The following is a 19,233-nucleotide window of genomic DNA, read 5'->3' as shown; positions in this document are numbered from 1 at the left end:
CTGACAACAACTCGTGATCTGATTGGCTATGGCAATTATCTATCAACTGTATGTGTCCGTTCACTTACAGTGCACGGACGTCCGCATTGTTGATTCTGAAGGCCCCGGGCAGATTTCGTACAGCAAGGGGACATAAGCCAGCTGAATTCTGATTGGATAAAAACTTTAAACTAAAAACAATACTTTTATGTTTAATTATGATCATGATTTCTGGTTATGTTAGGCCAGCAGAGAAGGTCTTGCTGGCCTTGACGGCACACCACTGATGTTTAGTAGATCAGCTTTGCGTGTGATAAAATGGCAACCAAGGTAATCGAAAAGGTCAACCAACGAACAAGATTTCTCTACAGAATCTCCTCTCTGGTTAACAAAAGCACCATGAAGATTCTAGCGGGAACTCTCATTCAACCCTTTTTCGATTATGCATGCACCTCCAAAACCCTCAAATCTAGACTCCAAACATCCCAGAACAAGCTAGTCAGGTTACTTCTAGACCTCCACCCCAGACCACACCTCACTCCTACCCACTTCTCCAAAGTGGGCTGGCTCTGGGTGGAGGACAGAGTAAAACAACTTGCACTGAGCCTGGTCTATAAAATCCGCTACACCTCCCTGATACCGAAGTACATGTCAAACTACTTCCTTAACGTAAATGACCGCCATAACCACAACACCAGGGGGAGCTCCACAAACCACGTTAAACCCAGATTCCGATCTAACAAAGGTCTTAACTCATTCTCCTTCTATGCCACATCAATATGGAATGCACTCCCAACAGGAGTAAAAGAAAGTGCATCTCTATCCTCCTTCAAAACCTCACTAAAAGAATACCTCCAGACAACTACAACCCTAGACTAACACCCTCCCCCCACCACATCCCACCTCCCCTGATTGTAAATAGTCAAATGTAAATAATCAAATGTATATACTTGTTCTTATGCTTTCTGAGCTCACTACGTTCACTGCTCGCTGTACATATCCTACGAAGTCAGACCTACACTGTTTCAATGTCCATTTCTCAGATGATATTATTGTTGATGACTGAAGTGCTGATATCAACCAAACCTAACGCCCCCGCTTCAACCCTCTCCACATCCCACCCCCTGGATTGTAAATAATGTAAATAATTCAATGTATATACTCTGATGATTAACTTGTGTGATGACTGTATTATGCTGATAGTATATTTTTGTACCATGAATTGATTAACGTGGACCCCGACTTAAACAAGTTGAAAAACTTATTCGGGTGTTTATTTTTATTGATGGATTGAGACTTTTATTAGTAGGTTGCACAGTGAAGTACATATTCCGTACAATTGACCACTAAATATTAACACCCGAATAAGTTTTTCAACTTGTTTAAGTCGGGGTCCACTTAAATTGATTCATGATACATATATATACTATCAGATATATACTATCATCATAATACAGTCATCACACAAGATAATCACATTGAATTATTTACATTATTTACAATCAGGGGTGTGGAGGGGGGGTGGGGGGGTAGGATATGGACAGCAAGTAGTGGACATAGAGAGAGAGAGGGAGAGAGAGAGAGAGAGAGAGAGAGAGAGAGAGATCAGAAGGCATAAGAAAAAGTATCTGCATTTGATTGTTTACATTTGATTACTAGCAATCCGGGGAGGGTGTTAGTTTAGGGTTGTAGCTGCCTGGAGGTGAACTTTTATTGCGGTTTTAAAGGAGGATAGAGATGCCCTTTCTTTTATACCTGTTGGGAGCGCATTCCACATTGATGTGGCATAGAAAGAGAATGAGTTAAGACCTTTGTTAGTTCGGAATCTGGGTTTAACGTGGTTAGTGGAGCTCCCCCTGGTGTTGTGGTTATGGCGGTCATTTACGTTAAGGAGCAGTAGCCCCAGTGGAGGGGAATCACCAGACCCAGTCGAATTACGTCTCACTCTGCCACTCTAATCGACAACATATTCACTAATGATATTGAGAATAAGACCGTAAGTGGGCTATTGATCAAAGATATCACTGACCACCTCCCAGTTTTTCTGATATTTAATGGAAACTACAGGACAAAAAAACTAGAAAAGCCAACCCAATACAGAAGAACGAGATCAGAGGAATCCATTAGTTCATTTAAACATGATTTACTGGAGCAGAATTGGGATGTAATTTATGACAATGGTGATGTTAATAGTGCTTACAATATATTCTTGAGAATATTTAGGTCATTATATGATAAAAATTGCCCAATAAAAGAATGCACCAGTAGAAGAAAATATACCAATTGTCCTTGGATCACAAAGGGATTGCAAAATGCTTGCAAAAAGAAAAACACTCTTTACAGGGAATTTATAAGATTGAAAACAAAAGAAGCAGAAAATAAATATAAAAAATATAAAAACAAATTAACTCATATTATAAGGTCAAATAAGAGAGATTATTATAAGAAATTACTAGATGATAATAAAAACAATATCAAAGGAATATGGAATTTATTAAACAGTATTATAAGAAACAGTACCTCTTCAAATAACTATCCAACGTATTTCACAAATGATGGTAAAGAAAATGATAATATTGAAGATGTGGCTAATGCCTTCAATAAATTCTTTGTAAGTATTGGACCTGAACTTGCAGAAAAAATCCCAGATCCACGGACAACTGGTAAAAATATGGAGGCATTGTTAGAGATAAATCCCAATTCTATGTTTTTAAATGCAGTGGGTGAAGAAGAAGTGTTGGATATTGTAAACAAATGTAAGAACAAAATGTCCACTGACTCCAATGACATTAGTATGGCATTGGTGAAAAAGGTCATTACAGGGATATCAAAGCCATTAACATATATCTGTAATTTGTCATTTCAAACCGGCGCATTTCCAAATGAAATGAAAATAGCTATAGTTATACCTCTGTTTAAAACTGGGAGCAAACACCACTTCACAAACTATAGACCCGTCTCTTTACTTCCACAATTCTCAAAAATATTAGAAAAACTATTCAATAACAGGTTAGAGGCATTTATAGAAAAGCATAAATTACTCTCTGACTGTCAATATGGGTTTAGATCAAACAGATCTACATCAATGGCAATAGTTGAAACAATAGAGGAAATCACAAATGCCATAGAAAAGAAACAATATGCAATGGGAATATTTATTGATCTAAAAAAAGCATTTGACACAATTAACCATGATATATTAATCAATAAAATGGAAAAGTATGGAATCAGGGGAGTTGTATTAGATTGGCTTAAAAGTTACTTAAATAAGAGACAACAGTTTGTGAAGTTGGGGGATTGCTGTTCATCATGTTTGGATATTGCTTGTGGTGTCCCCCAGGGGTCAGTGTTGGGGCCAAAACTGTTCATCCTGTATATCAATGATATATGTAAAGTGTCTACATTATTGAAATTAGTGTTATTTGCTGATGACACTGATATTTTTTGTTCAGGGGATGACTTAAAACAATTGCAGGAAGTCATTATGGAAGAAATGAGTAAACTAAAAACTTGGTTTGACTATAATAAATTGTCATTAAACCTGACTAAGACTAAGTTAATGCTGTTTGGAAAGAGGACACGTGAAACAAGGGTGCAGATACAAATAGATGGGGTGGATATTGAAAGGGTTTTTGAAATAAAATTCCTTGGAGTTACAATTGACGATCAAATTAACTGGAAATCACATATAAAACATGTACAATATAAGCTGTCAAGAAGCATCTCAGTAATAAATAAAGCAAAGCAGGTTCTGGATCACAAATCACTCCACATTCTTTACTGTTCATTAGTTTTACCATAGTTAACCTACTGTGTGGAAGTCTGGGGGAATAATTATAAAAGCTCTTTAAATTCAATAACTACACTTCAGAAAAGAGCTGTACGGATCATCAACAAGGTTGGATAACTGGACCATACTCACTCACTATTCTTACAGTCAAAAATATTGAAATTTAATGATATTATTTTGTATCAAACTGCACAAATAATGTATAAAGCCAAAATAAATAAACTCCCAGGAAGCATTCAAAAATTGTTCAGCACACGAGAGGGCGGTTATAATTTAAGGGGGAATTTAAATTTCAAAATGCTTAGTTATAAAACGACCATTAAAAGTTTTTGTATTTCAATTTGTGGAGTGAAATTATGGAATGGTTTGAATGATGAGTTAAAGCAATGTCCAAACATAAACCAGTTTAAAAAGAAGTATAAGTACATGGTATTCCAGAGGTACGGAGATGAAGAAGGGCTTTGATATTGGGTTGTTTGTGTTACAGAAGAGTGTGGGGCTGCCCATTGAGGCAGTGGTGTTGTTGTGGTGGCATCATACCATTTCCATGATCACTAGTGGTAATGGTGTGGCTATGTATGTGTGTGGTGTGCATATGTATGTATATATCTATGATGTATGTACAGTATATACAAGTTCATTAAGTTTGTACATTGAGTGAATAGGTAGTTCTAGCTCAGAGTAATTTATGATTTAAAGAAAAGGGGTGGGATTAAATAAGTGTAAACTTCTTCTCACTCCTTTTCAAATATGTAAAAAAAAAGAAAGAAAAAAAGAAAAGAAAAAGAAAGTCCAATGCTCATTTGTTTTTGTTTTTTATTCTCCATTGTTTTTAATTTTGTTATAATGGCTGTTAAGGCTATAGCACTGTATTGGATCAGGCTTGCTCTTGTTTTTATGCATATTTGAAATAAAAATATATCAATCAATCAATCAATTTTATAGACTAGGCTCAGTGCAAGTTGTTTAACTCTGTCCTCCACCTTGAGCCAGCCCACTTGGGAGAAGTGGGTAGTAGTGAGGTGGGATGTGGGGTGGAGGTCTAGAAGTAACCTGACTAGCTTGTTCTGGGATGTTTGGAGTTTAGATTTGAGGGTTTTGGAGGTGTTAGGGTACCAGGAGGTGCATGCATAATCGAAAAAGGGTTGAACGAAAGTTCCCGCCAGAATCCTCATGGTGCTTTTGTTGACCAGAGAGGAGATTCTGTAGAGAAATCTCGTTCGTTGGTTATCCTTTTTGATTACCTTGGTTGCCATTTTATCACAGGAAAGGTTAGCCTCTAGAATGGAACCTAGGTAGGTGACCTCATCTTTCCTGGTGATAACAATGTCACCCACTTTTATAGTGAAGTCATTGACTTTCTTAAGGTTGATGTGGGACCCAAACAGGATGGATTCAGTTTTACCCAAGTGTATGGATAGCTTGTTGTCAGCGAGCCAGGTGAAAGTTCTACAGAGCTCAGCACTGAGGATTTTCTCCACCTGTGACTTGTCCTTGTCGGATACCAGCAGGGCCGAGTCATCCGCAAACAAAAACAATTCACAGTCGCATGCCGATGACAAGTCGTTTATGTATATTAGGAACAGTAACCATTTAGTGGTCAATTGTATGGAATATGTACTGTACTGTGCAATCTACTATTATAAGTTTCAATCAATCAACCAATGCTATCAAGTTTGCACGTGTTTTAGTACACGCAAACCAAATGAGGCCCTAAGTTATAAAACGTTTTCTTTGGATTCGTTTGAGATTTTACCGAAAAAAACCATTGACCTACAGAGTAAGTAAAACAGTAGTAAGACGGCAAATCCCATGCTATACATTACATAATCATTCAGTTGGTTACATGCTGTAACACAGCATTTGTTTAGCTAGCCGAAAGCTGAGATAACTTCGTTGCTAATGCCAACCGTTTAACAAGCTGACGCTAAAGCTAAATCAGAGAAGTGGAAGTTTTTGTGTTGTCGATGTGTGGCACACAGACATGCATTCTTTTCTCCTTTTCTCTAATTAAGCATACAGACTGGCCTCGCTCGCCGATTCTGACAAATTTCAGGACTTCAGAGAAAATGTTAAAGAGAGTCTTTTGTAACACCGCTTTTTTTGTAATTGTATTCTCTTTAAACAAACCACGAGTTGTTACACCGATGCCGTTTTGATCTTCTCAGTTCTTTTGAACAGTTCCAAAAACTAACACAGTAGACCTCTTTACTGTTTTTCTGATGGGTGGGATGAAACTGACCTGGAGGGATTTTATGAAGGTCCACAGGAGGTTCCTTATTCCTTCAGAGCGGTTCAAAAGTTTCACCAGACGCATGACACGGAACAGTCTGAAGAACGTGATTGAGACACTCATGTTCTCTGAAGACTTTTCAGATGGATAGAGAAAGCAAAAACAGTTAAAAGCAAAAACTCAACAACAAATCTAAATATGCAGGAAACTAGACGTGAACTCACGGCAATTGCTTGCATAGGATCCACTGCCTGTAAAAACAGATACTGGTATTATTTATCTTTGCGTCTGCACAGCAACAGAATACATTGCAGGAATGGAATGTAATCATATCTAATAATGTTTTGGTATTTTTTATCATCAGTGTTTTTTTTCATCCTCTCGATGTGGAGGAGCAGCGGCTTTACTTTGAGCTCCCCCCAGATGGCAGAGCTTCTCACCCTATCTCTAAGGGAGAGCCCCGCCACCCGGCGGAGAAAACTAATTTTGGCCGCTTGTACCCGTGATCTTGTCCTTTCGGTCATAACCCATAGCTCATGACCATAGGTGAGGATGGGAACGAAGATCGACCGGTAAATTGAGAGCTTTGCCTTCCGGCTCAGCTCCTTCTTCACCACAACGGATCGATACAGCGTCCGCATTACTGAAGACGCCGCACCGATCCGCCTGTCGATCTCACGATCCACTCTTCCCTCACTCGTGAACAAGACTCCGAGGTACTTGAACTCCTCCACTTGGGGCAGGTTCTCCTCCCCAACCCGGAGATGGCACTCCACCCTTTTCCGGGCGAGAACCATGGACTCGGACTTGGAGGTGCTGATTCTCATCCCAGTCGCTTCACACTCGGCTGCGAACCGATCCATTGAGAGCTGAAGATCCTGGCCAGATGAAGCCATCAGGACCACATCATCTGCAAAAAGCAGAGACCTAATCCAGCGGCCACCAAACCAGATCCCCTCAATGCCTTGACCGTGCCTAGAAATTCTGTCCATAAAAGTTATGAACAGAATCGGTGACAAAGGGCAGCCTTTAGCGGAGTCCAACCCTCACTGGAAACGTGTCCGACTTACTGCTAGCAATGCGGACCAAGCTCTGATCGAGAGGAGCCAGATGAGGTGGTTTGGGCATGTGGTCAGGATGCCACCCGAACGCCTCCCTAGGGAGGTGTTTAGGGCACGTCCGACTGGTAGGAGGCCACGGAGAAGACCCAGGACACGTTGGGTAGACTATGTCTCCCGGCTAGCCTGGGAACGCCTCGGGATCCCCCAGGAAGAGCTGGGGGATGGTTTTTTTCATCAAATACCTACGACCCGAATCAAGTCCCCGGATGCCACATCTTAGCTGCCCACGTCTCAAAAGAATGGGTTAAATACGCAGAGACAAATTTAGCTGCACATTTTACATGTGACAGAATGTTAATCTTTTGTGGTTATAATATAATCCATATATACATTTGGTGGTGGTTGGAGGGACTGTTGGTGTTAATTGTGAGCTAAATAGTAAAAACATGACTGAGTGATGTGTTTCCCTTTAACAATTGGCTCTTTGTGCCACTTCACCAACCCAGGAACATGATTACAAAATAATCGGCTCTGTGGGCCACTTACAACTGGTAATAAAATTACAGCTCAATACGGAACGCGTACTTTTGTTTGTGCATATGGGATGGTTCTGTTTTTCAAGGGACGGTTGGCAACCCTATAATGGCTTTCTTTCCAGGTGAGTAGATGGCCCAGGTGGCCCTTGTTATCTAATCACCTGTCGCCTTTATTAGCAGCAGCCGGTACGAGACACATAGTGGGAGTTGGAGTGGGAGCCGTAGAGAGAGAGAGACAGAAACAAAGAGAAATACATTTTGCTGGAAAGCAAAAGCCTCTCCACATTTATGCAAATAAAACAGTGTTGCACCCTGAAATCCTGGCTCTCGTGGTAGTGTGTGAGGGTCAGAGGAACCCACTAGAGGGCAAACTCTACACTTTATTTGTATCCTCTTTGTATATAATTTATATTTGCATGTCTTATGACACATGGTTCCCCGGCGCCACAGTTCGGGACAAGCATCGACTGCAGCGCATTGTACGTGCTGCTGAGAAGGTTATTGGCTGCAAACTCCCACCCCTCCAGGACCAGTTCTCCTCCAGGACCACAGGTCGGATCACGGCTGACTCTTCTCACCCTGGACACAAACTATTCTCCCCTCTTCCCTCAGGCAGGAGACTACGGTCCATCCAGACCCACACCTCCCGCCACCTGAACAGTTTTTTCCCCCTCGGCCATCAGGCACATGAACAATAACAAGACCCGATAGCTCAGTTACAGCTCATGTTATTCTATTCTGTGTTATATGTGTTTTATGTTGCACGATTGCGGCAAGTAAAATTCCTAGTTTGTGAACCCGTTCTCAAACGATGGCAATAAAAACTCTTCTGATTCTGATTCTGATGATGTGGTCCTGATGGCACCTTCGGTTCGTGACCTTCAGCTCTCACTGGATCGGTTCGCAGCCGAGTGTTTAGCGGCTGGAATGAGGATCAGCATCTCCAAATCTGAGGCCATGGTTCTCAGCAGGAAACCGATGGTTTGTACAGTCCAGGTAGACAACGAGACTCAGGTGGAGGAATTTAAGTATCTCGGGGTCTTGTACACGAGTGAGGGAAAGATGGAGAAGGAAATCAGCCGGAGAATCGGAGCAGCTGGGACAGTATTGCAGTCTCTCTGCCACACTGTTGTGACGAAACGAGAGCTGAGCCAGAAGGCAAAGGTCTCGGTCTACTGAGCTATCTACATTCCTACTCTCACCTACGGTCATGAAGTGTGGGTCATGACCGAAAGAATAAGATCGCGGATACAAGCGGCCGAAATGAGATTCCTCAGAAGGGTGGCTGGCATCTCCCTTAGAGATAGGGTGAGAAGTTCAGTCACCCGAGAGAGACTCGGAGTAGAGCCGCTGCTTCTTCGCTTGGAAAGGAACCAGCTTAGGTGGTTCGGGCATCTCGTGCGGATGCCTCACGAGCGTCTCCCTAGGGAGGTCCTCGTTGCACGTCCCACTGGGAGGAGATCCCGTGACAGGCCAAGGACCAGATGGGGGGATTACATTTCCTCTCTGGCCTGGGAACCTTTCGGGATTCCCCAGGAGGAAGTTGCTAATGTTGCTCTGGAGAGGGAAGTCTGGGGGTCTCTGCTGGAGCTGTTGTCCCCGCGACCCGATTCCGGATAAGCGGAAGAAGATGGATGGATGGATGGATGTTGCTATGCTGTACGAAATTAGCCATACATAAAAAGTCCACACTGTTCAGGGTCTTCAGTATGAGCCTTCAAAATGTACTTGTGAGCACCGACTTATAGAAAATTCAGCGAAAGTTCAATAAGCATGTCTTGCATGAGTAAACCAAGAAGACAACATCTCAAGAAGCTAAAGTACGGAAGTTGCCTACTTTTTGTATCGGCTTTTATAACATAAGTCCCGTTTTCATCCCAGTTCTTTCGATACTCGCAGTAAGTTTTGTTTCAAGCGAACACTTGACTTTTGCATGAACCCCGAGTTGCGTGAAGTTGCGAGGCACTCGTTTAACGCTGCTCGCGGATTCAGTTATTAATTCTTCATGAGATTTCCGACAAAATGCACATTGATTCATAGTTACATCACAGCCGTGGAGACAGTAAAGACCTCCAGAAGACACCAGCGCTGCCTGTGGGAGAGGACAAGAAATCGAAGAAATTCTGTTAGTGTGAAAAGTGATGACACAGCTTGATTAAGACCAGTTTTGTTTGTTTGAATTGGTACGGTTCCAAATAAAAAAAAGTGACTTAATACAATTATTTATTTATTATATGTATTAGTCTGATGTGTGCGGGAAACAAAGCCAAATAGACAAATCCCTTCAAACAAAAAGTTGTAGCTGAAAACATGGGTTTTGTGACAAAACTGATGGAACAACTCACATCAACTTCACTCAGAGTCACGTCCACCACACTTCCGATTACAATGACAAAGTCAAAAACATTCCAAGGGTCTCCAAAGTAACCCTGCAAGAGAACAAAATACAATGACGACTTATTATCTGTGTTTTTAAAGATACCATTCCTACTGTGTGTACAGCTAAAATAAGCTTGATATTAGAGATGTCCGATAATATCAGACTGCCGATATTATCGGCCGATAAATGCTTTAAAATGTAATATCGGAAATTACCGATATCGGTTTCAAAAAGTAAAATTTATGACTTTTTAAAACGGCGCTTTATAAACACAAGTGAATGCAAGCATACTTGGTCAACAGCCATACAGGTCACACTGAAGGTAGCCGTATAAACAACTTTAACACTGTTACAAATATGCATCACACTGTGAACCCACACCAAACAAGAATGACAAACACATTTCGGGAGAACATACGCACCGTAACACAACATAAACACAACAGAACAAATACCCAGAACCACTTGCAGCACTAACTCTTCCGGGACGCTACAATATACACCCCCGCTACCCCCTACCCTCCCTACCCCACTTCAACCCCGCCCACCTCAACCTCCTCATGCTTTCTCAGGGAGAGCATGTCCCAAATTCCAAGCTGCTGTTTTGAGGCATGTTAAAAAAAATAATGCACTTTGTGACTTCAATAATAAATATGGCAGTGCCATGTTGGCATTTTTTTTTCCATAACTTGAGTTGATTTATTTTGGAAAACCTTGTTACATTGTTTAATGGATCCAGCGGGGAATCACAACAAAATCAGGCATAATAATGTGTTAATTCCACGACTGTATATATCGGTATCGGTTGATATCAGAATCGGTAATTAAGAGTTGGACAATATCGGAATATTGGATATCGGCAAAAAAGCCATTATCGGACATCTCTAATAATAATGTAACATTTAGATTTTGATAATATTGGATTTTAGAAGATATGCAATTGCATGCAGTACATGATTTTTAATGTCAAAAAGGGAACTTACAAATATATTTAGTAAGAAAAGGTTAAGCATTTTATTAACACATACTATTTCCAGGCTTTCGCGGTCCACATAAGATAATGTGGCGGGCCAGATTTAGCCCCCGGGCCTTGAGTTTAACACCTGTGGTCTACAGCATATATATATATATACCCTAGAGCAGTGGTCCCCAACATTTTTGTACTTGCGGACCGGTCAATGCTTGAAAATTTGTCCCACGGACCGGGTGGGGGTAAAAAAAAACGTTTTTTTTGTTTTGTTTTTTTTTTGTCATAAAGAAATACAATCATGTGTGCTTACGGACTGTATCCCTGCAGACTGTATTGATTTGTATTGATATATAATGTATATATTGTGTTTTTTATGTTGATTCAATTAAAAAAAAAAAATATATATATATATGTATATTTTTTTAACTTCTTGTGAGGCCGCGGCCCGGTACCAATCGGTCCACGGACCGGTACTGGGCCACGGCCCGGTGGTTGGGGACCACTGCCCTAGAGAGAAACAGTGGCCTCTGCAGTGGACATTTGTTTTTGGTCAATTTTTTTGGTTATATGTTCTGATACGAGTTTCATGAGAAAATGGTGCTGTTATACTTCATTTAAATTCCATTACAGAGGACCCAGGTAGCACAGAATCTATTATTTGCTTTGCCATCTATAGTCCAGCCTGAGGCGGAAGGATGTGTTTTCTTTACATGCTGTATTTCTATCGCCATAGCATAATATGACCTGCATTGAAACAGACTCTAGGATGGTCTCACAGTAAGTAAACACATTTCAACGCGCGTTAAATGAGGTTAGCGGAGTAATAACAAAGTTTGTAGGCTGACTATATACTGATGTTCACCGACCTTAGCCTTGAAGGCCATGAGTTTCAGGATCATCTCCACGGTGAAGAGCACGGTAAAGATCACATTCAGCATGTCAGACAGGTGTGTGACGTGGTCCGACTGGTTACAATGCTGTGGGTTGAAATATGCAAATGTCATGAGATAGTTATGATTGCGTGCTTAAATACGGTGTATGATTGTCCTTTGCTCCATTCCTTTTGTGAGCTCTCCAAAGACGTGTTTATATTTGACACACATCCGTTGTGAAAGTGATCAGATTGCATTTGCTGTTGCATGTCAGCGCGCCTTATTAATCAATCAATCAATCAATGTTTATTTATATAGCCCTAAATCACAAGTGTCTCAAAGGGTCTATCTGCATGGGTTACTATGGTTACAATGTAGGTGCCAGTGTAAAATCTGCTATTATATAGATAACACAACATCTATATAGCCACAACTAGTTTTGATTAATCTTAAGTAGCAGTGTATTTGTGCCAAATATTGTGCCTCTGCCCTTGGTGTGTGTGTGTTCTATTGAAAGTGATGCAAATTAGGCAAAAAAAAACAAAAAAATAAAATATGTGTGCTACTATATATATATATATATATATATATATATATATATATATATATATATATATATATATATATATATATATATATATATATATATATATATATATATATATATATATATATATATATATATATATATATATATATATATATATATATATATATATTTATATATTTTATACATGATATATATATGTATATATATATTGTATACATGATATATATGTATATATATATATATATATATATATATATATATATATATTGTATACATGATATACATGATATATATATATATATATATATATATATATATATATATATATATATATATATATATATATATATATATATATATATATATTTATATATATATATATATATATATTGTATACATGATATATATGTATATATATATATATTGTATACATGATATACATATATATATATATATATATATATATATATATATATATATATATATATATATATATATATATATATATATATATATATATATATATATATATATATATATATATATATATATATATATATATATATATATATATATATATATATGTATGTGTGGGAAAAAAATCACAAGACTATTTCATCTCTACAGGCCTGTTTCATGGGGGATTTCCTCAATCCTCAAGAGATTCAGGAGAAAAATCTCCTGAGGATTGAGGAAATCCCCCATGAAACAGGCCTGTAGAGATGAAATAGTCTTGTGATTTTTTTCCCACACATACATATTACGCTCTACCACGGTATCGAGCACTATTTTTTGGATAATCTAATTAAGACATATATATATATATATATATATATATATATATATATATATATATATATATATATATATATATATATATATATATATATATATATATAAATATATTGTATACATAAAATTAATCATGATTAATTTTGAGTTAACAATGTACAAACAAACTGCGATTAATCAAAATTAAATAATTTAATCGTTTGACATCCCTAATATATATATATATATTTGTATATCTAGCGTAGAACTAATGGGACTTGGAAACAGTCTAAAGAATAAGAGCAATGCACCATAGACAGGCTGTTTACACATGTGTGATGTGTTCATACCTGCATTCCAAGACACATGGTGTTGAGCATAATGAGAAGGAACATGAGGTACTCAAAGTAGCAGGAGGTCACGATGTACCACACTTGGTACTGGTAGGGGTTCTTGGGAATATAGCAACGTAGTGGTCGAGCCTTCAGCGCATACTGCACACATTGGCGCTGGAAGGTTAAAGGAAGATATATAGAAGGTAGTGTAAGTATATGGATAATTCAAGCATGTTGGGTACATAACATGATGTGGTTTCATGTGAACATGCAGCATACACTGCAAAAACTGAAATCTAAGTAAGATTAAATATCTCAAATAAGGGTGATATTTGCTTATTTTCTGTCTGATAAGATCATTCTCACTAAGCAGATTTTATGTTAGAGTGTTTTACTTGTTTTAAGTGTTTTGGTCCTAAATGATCTAAGTAAGATATTACAGCTTGTTGCTGAGATTTGATGACCTATATTGAGTAAAACATGCTTGAAACTAGAATATCAACTGTTGCAAAGCTGTGTCATCAACACTCACAAGTATAAAACTGCTTTTTCAAAGTAATAATTTCTTATTTCAAGAATAAACAAAAAAATCATGACTTTGACACAATTGTGCCTCATAATTAAAACGGATGACGGCCAAATGGACTTTGCCGTTTTATTTTCAATGAAACAAGAGAAAATACGTACTCATATAGTAGTAAAGTCGGCACAGTACAGTAAACGGACAGTTAATATTTAAACATTTAACATGTGACATTTCAAACTATTTTGAACAAAAATAGTTCATGCACATTCAGGTAAATTATTCAAAATTACAATAAAAATGTTTTTGGTTGGGTGCCGGGCTGTATATATATATATATGTATGTATATATATATATATATATATATATATATATATATATATATATATATATATATATATATATATATATATATATATATATATATATATATATATATATATATATATATACATACATATATATATACTGTATATACATATATATATATTCCTCGCGCACTAATTGACCGAAAGAGCACGCATTTGACGCGATGATGTCATGTTATCGATGGAAAAATGCATTTTTAGACATTATGTTTTGCCTGATCGGCTAGTAGACCCCGAGAGTAACAAGCGGTTGCCTTGTTGCCTTTCCATTAAGAAAAATAAACTAGTTTTTAGTGTAAGTTTGCTGGTTTCAAGAAATGAAACTATTATGTCAATATAATGGCACTAGCATTTACTTAATTTAAGAATATTTTTCAACATATTGAGCAAAAAGGTCTCATATTTTTTTTTTCTATCAAGAAAAGTGCACTTGTTATTAGTGAGAATATACTTATTTTAAGGTATTTTGGGGTTCATTGAGTTTAGCTAATTTGACTTGTTTTGGAAAGTCTTGACAAGCCAAATGTTCTTGTTTTATTGGCAGATAATTTTGCTTAGTTCAAATAAAATACCCCAAATTTTTGTATTTTTTTTTTTCTTGTTTTTGAACACTGACTTTTTGCAGTGTACGTGAGTTTTATCATTGTCAATAGATGTACTGTTTATGCATGTTTGTGTGTCTGTAACCTGAATCTGTTTGTATCCTGTGACACTGTTCTGTGTGAACAGCATGATATGGTCAACCTGACCAGTTTTTTGGAGGTAGTATCCGAGCTGTAAAAGAGGTGGAACGCCTCCTGTGCGAAAGGCAACAGCAGGGAATAGTTGGGACCTGGTATGTGAAACACAATACCCAAGACTCCTTGTACCCTGTTGTGTAGAAACCACATTTATAAATGTCATATGTCATACCGGACACACGGTAAAGCTGTGTGAAAGAGCACACATTGGCGATACACTCTGTGTAAAAGGCATAGGACTGTGATTCTCAAACTGCGGTACATGTACTACTAGTGGTACGCGGGCTCCATCGAGTGATACGCCAAATAATCACTTGATTTTCCTGCAGCTGCTACACGTACTGTAATATTGTATTTTATATTGCTACTATGGTACATTTTCAGGTGTACTGGAGAGGAGGCTACGCCGGGTAGTCGAACCTCGGATTCAGGAGGAACAGTGTGGTTTTCGCCCTGGTCGTGGAACTGCGGACCGGCTCTATACTCTCGGCAGGGTCCTTGAGGGTGCATGGGAGTTTGCCCAACCAGTCTACATGTGCTTTGTGGACTTGGAGAAGGCATTCGACCGTGTCCCTCGGGAAGTCCTGTGGGGAGTGCTCAGAGAGTATGGGGTCTCGAACTGTCTGATTGTGGCGGTCCGCTCCCTGTATGATCAGTGTCAGAGCTTGGTCCGCATTGCCGGCAGTAAGTCGGACCCGTTTCCAGTGAGGGTTGGACTCAGCCAAGGCTGCCCTTTGTCACAGATTCTGTTCATAGCTTTTATGGACAGAATTTCTAGGCGCAGTCAGGGCGTTGAGGGGATCCGGTTTGGTGGCTGCAGGATTAAGTCTCTGCTTTTTGCAGATGATGTGGTCCTGATGGCTTCAACTGGCCAAGATCTTCAGCTCTCACTGGATCGGTTCGCAGCCGAGTGTGAAGCGACTGGGATGAGAATCAGCACCTCCAAGTCCGAGTCCATGGTTCTCGCCCGGGAAAAGGTGGAGTGCCATCTCCGAGTTGGGGAGGAGATCTTGCCCCAAGTGGAGGAGTTCAAGTGCCTAGGAGTCTTGCCCCAAGTGGAGGAGTTCAAGTACCTAGGAGTCTTGCTCGCGAGTGGGGGAAGAGTGGATCGTGAGATCGACAGGCGGATCGGTGCGGCGTCTTCAGTAACGCGGACCCTGTATCGATCTGTTGTGGTGAAGAAGGAGCTGAGCCGGACGGCAAAACTCTCAATTTACCGGTCAATCTACGTTCCCATCCTCACCTATGGTCATGAGCTTTGGGTTATGACCGAAAGGATAAGATCACGGGTACAAGCGGCCGAAATGAGTTTCCTCCGCCGGGTGGCGGGTCTCTCCCTTTGAGATAGGGTGAGAAGCTCTGTCATCCGGGAGGAACTTAGAGTAAAGCCGCTGCTCCTCCACATGGAGAGGAGCCAGATGAGGTGGTTCGGGCATCTGGTCAGGATTCCACCCGAACGCCTCCCTAGGGAGATGTTTGGGGCACGTCCGACCGGCAGGAGGCCACAGGGAAGACCCAGGACAAGTTGAGAAGACTATGTCTCCCAGCTCGCCTGGGAACGCCTCGGGATCCCCCCGGAGGAGCTGGACGAAGATACTGGGGAGAGGGAAGTCTGGGCTTCTCTGCTTAGGCTGTTGCCCCCGCGACCCGACCTCGGATAAGCGGAGAAAAATGGATGGATGGATCCCTGCAGGACGGGGAATGGCTAAACATGCTTCACTACCCCTGTCGGAGGATACAATAGCTAACCGCTAACAGCAAGGCAAAACTCTTGAATGTAAACAAATGGGTGGATCAAACAGAGCCGTATACTGTAGGCCAGGGGTCACCAACCTTTTTGAAACCAAGAGCTACTTCTTGGGTACTGATTAATGCGAAGGGCTACCAGTTTGATACACACTTAAATACATTGCCAGAAATAGCCAATTTGCTCAATTTACCTTTAACTCTATTTTATTATTAATAATTAATGATATTTACACATAATTGAACGGTTTAAAAGAGGAGAAAACACGAAAAAAATGACAGTTACATTTTGAAACATAGTTTATCTTCAATTTCGACTCTTTAAAATTCAAAATTCAACCGAAAAAAAGAAGAGAAAAACTAGCTCATTCGAATGTTTTTGAAAAAATTTAAAAAATAATTTATGGAATATCATTAGCAATTTTTCCTGATTAAGATTAATTTTAGAATTTGGATTACATGTTTTAAATAGGTTAAAATCCAATCTGCACTTTGTTAGAATATATAACAAATTGGACCAAGCTATATTTCTAACAAAGACAAATCGTTATTTCTTCTAGATTTTCCAGAACAAAAATTTTAAAAGAAATTCAAAAGACTTTGAAATAAGGTTTAAATTTGATTCTACAGATTTTCTAGATTTGCCAGAATAATTATTTTGAATTTTAATCATGATAAGTTTGAAGAAATATTTCACAAATATTCTTCGTCGAAAAAACAGAAGCTAAAATGAAGAATTAAATTAAAATGTATTTATTATTCTTTACAATAAAAAATGAAAAAAATACTTGAACATTGATTTAAATTGTCAGGAAATAAGAGGAAGGAATTTAAAAGGTAAAAAGGTATATGTGTTTAAAAATCCTAAAATCATTTTTAAGGTTGTATTTTTTCTCTAAAATTGTCTTTCTGAAAGTTATAAGAAGCAAAGTAAAAAAAATAATGAATTTATTTAAACAAGTGAAGACCAAGTCTTTAAAATATTTTCTTGGATTTTCAAATTCTATTTGAGTTTTGTCTCTCTTAGAATTAAAAATGTCGGGCAAAGCGAGACCAGCTTGCTAATAAATAAATACAATTTAAAAAATAGAGGCAGCTCACTGGTAAGTGCTGCTATTTGAGCTATTATTAGAACAGGCCAGCGGGCTACTCATCTGGTCCTTACGGGCTACCTGGTGCCCGCGGGCACCGCGTTGGTGACCCCTGCTGTAGGCTATAGTCGATACAACAATGATTATGTAGATAATTTGTATTATCACAAACCCTTTTGTCATTTTTCTATTGTTCATAAACCCAGGAAATATGTCCCTGGACACAGGTGAACTTTAATTTTGACCAATGTATGATCCTGTGACTACTTGGTATTGGATTGATACCAAAATGTGTAGTATCACTCAAAACGTATGTAAAGTCTCAAACAACAGAAGATTAAGTGATTATTATATTAGAACAAAAATGTAGATTGAACATGTTAAAACAGAAAGTAAGAAAATATTAACTGATTAGTGAACAAGTAGATTAATAATCCATTTTCTACCTCTTGTCCCTTATAATTTTGACAAAATAATAGAATGAGAAATGACACAATATGTTACTGCATATGTCAGCAGACTAGTTAGGAGCGTTTGTTTGTTTACTTACTACTAAAAGAGAAATTGTCTAGTATGTTCGCTGTTATTTAATGACACAATTGTTTGTTGATTGCAATAAGAAACTTATGTTTAATGTATCAAAAGATTTTCTGTAAAAATATGCCAAAAATGATTTTTTTTCAAAGAATCAAAACTTATTTTGGTACCAGAACCGGTACCAAAATGTTGGTATCGGTACAACCCGAGTGGTAACATACCTGGTTTTTGTCCAGCTCACAGTCCTTGTACTCTTGCTCTCCCTGTTCCTGGAAAGTGACAATGACGAACCCCACAAATATGTTCATCATGAAAAAGGCAATTAGGATGAGGTAAATGATGAAGAAAATGGAGATGGCCACTCGGTTGTTGTACAATGGCCCTTTGTCCTCCACGTTTGAATCAATGGCCTTATAAAGTAGCCTGGATGAAAACAGACAAAATGACAATATGTAGACACAAACATGCACACACAAAACAATATTTTGTAGTTAATTTTAGTAGGTAGAAGATAGATGGATAGATAGATAGATAGATAGATAGATAGATAGATAGATAGATAGATGGATAGATAGATAGATAGATAGATAGATAGATAGATAGATAGATAGATAGATAGATAGATAGATAGATAGATAGATAGATAGATAGATAGATAGATAGATAGATAGATAGATAGATAGATAGATAGATAGATAGTACTTTATTGATTCCTTCAGGAGAGTTCCCTCAGGAAAATTAAAATTCTAA

The 19,233-nt window shown here is 38.5% G+C and overlaps 1 protein-coding gene across 1 annotated transcript in view; it reads right to left on the bottom strand.

Annotated features, from left to right (window-relative positions):
• Positions 1-19,233, bottom strand: part of LOC133648740 (dihydropyridine-sensitive L-type skeletal muscle calcium channel subunit alpha-1-like) — a 120,877-nt gene that overhangs the window by 38,772 nt on the left and 62,872 nt on the right. The window contains exons 25-31 of the mRNA XM_062045125.1: positions 18,705-18,906; positions 13,493-13,651; positions 11,816-11,926; positions 9,945-10,028; positions 9,644-9,691; positions 6,227-6,253; positions 6,012-6,137 (exon numbers count right to left, since the gene is read on the bottom strand). Of these exons, the coding sequence (XP_061901109.1) occupies positions 6,012-6,137; positions 6,227-6,253; positions 9,644-9,691; positions 9,945-10,028; positions 11,816-11,926; positions 13,493-13,651; positions 18,705-18,906 (757 nt within the window). The remainder of the gene's footprint in view (positions 1-6,011; positions 6,138-6,226; positions 6,254-9,643; positions 9,692-9,944; positions 10,029-11,815; positions 11,927-13,492; positions 13,652-18,704; positions 18,907-19,233) is intronic.

This window comes from Entelurus aequoreus, linkage group LG01, assembly GCF_033978785.1.
Source record: "Entelurus aequoreus isolate RoL-2023_Sb linkage group LG01, RoL_Eaeq_v1.1, whole genome shotgun sequence".
NCBI classification, from domain to species: Eukaryota; Metazoa; Chordata; class Actinopteri; order Syngnathiformes; family Syngnathidae; genus Entelurus; species Entelurus aequoreus.
The sequence above is the reverse complement of the archived record's forward strand: the minus strand, read 5'-3'. Positions and strand labels throughout refer to the sequence as shown.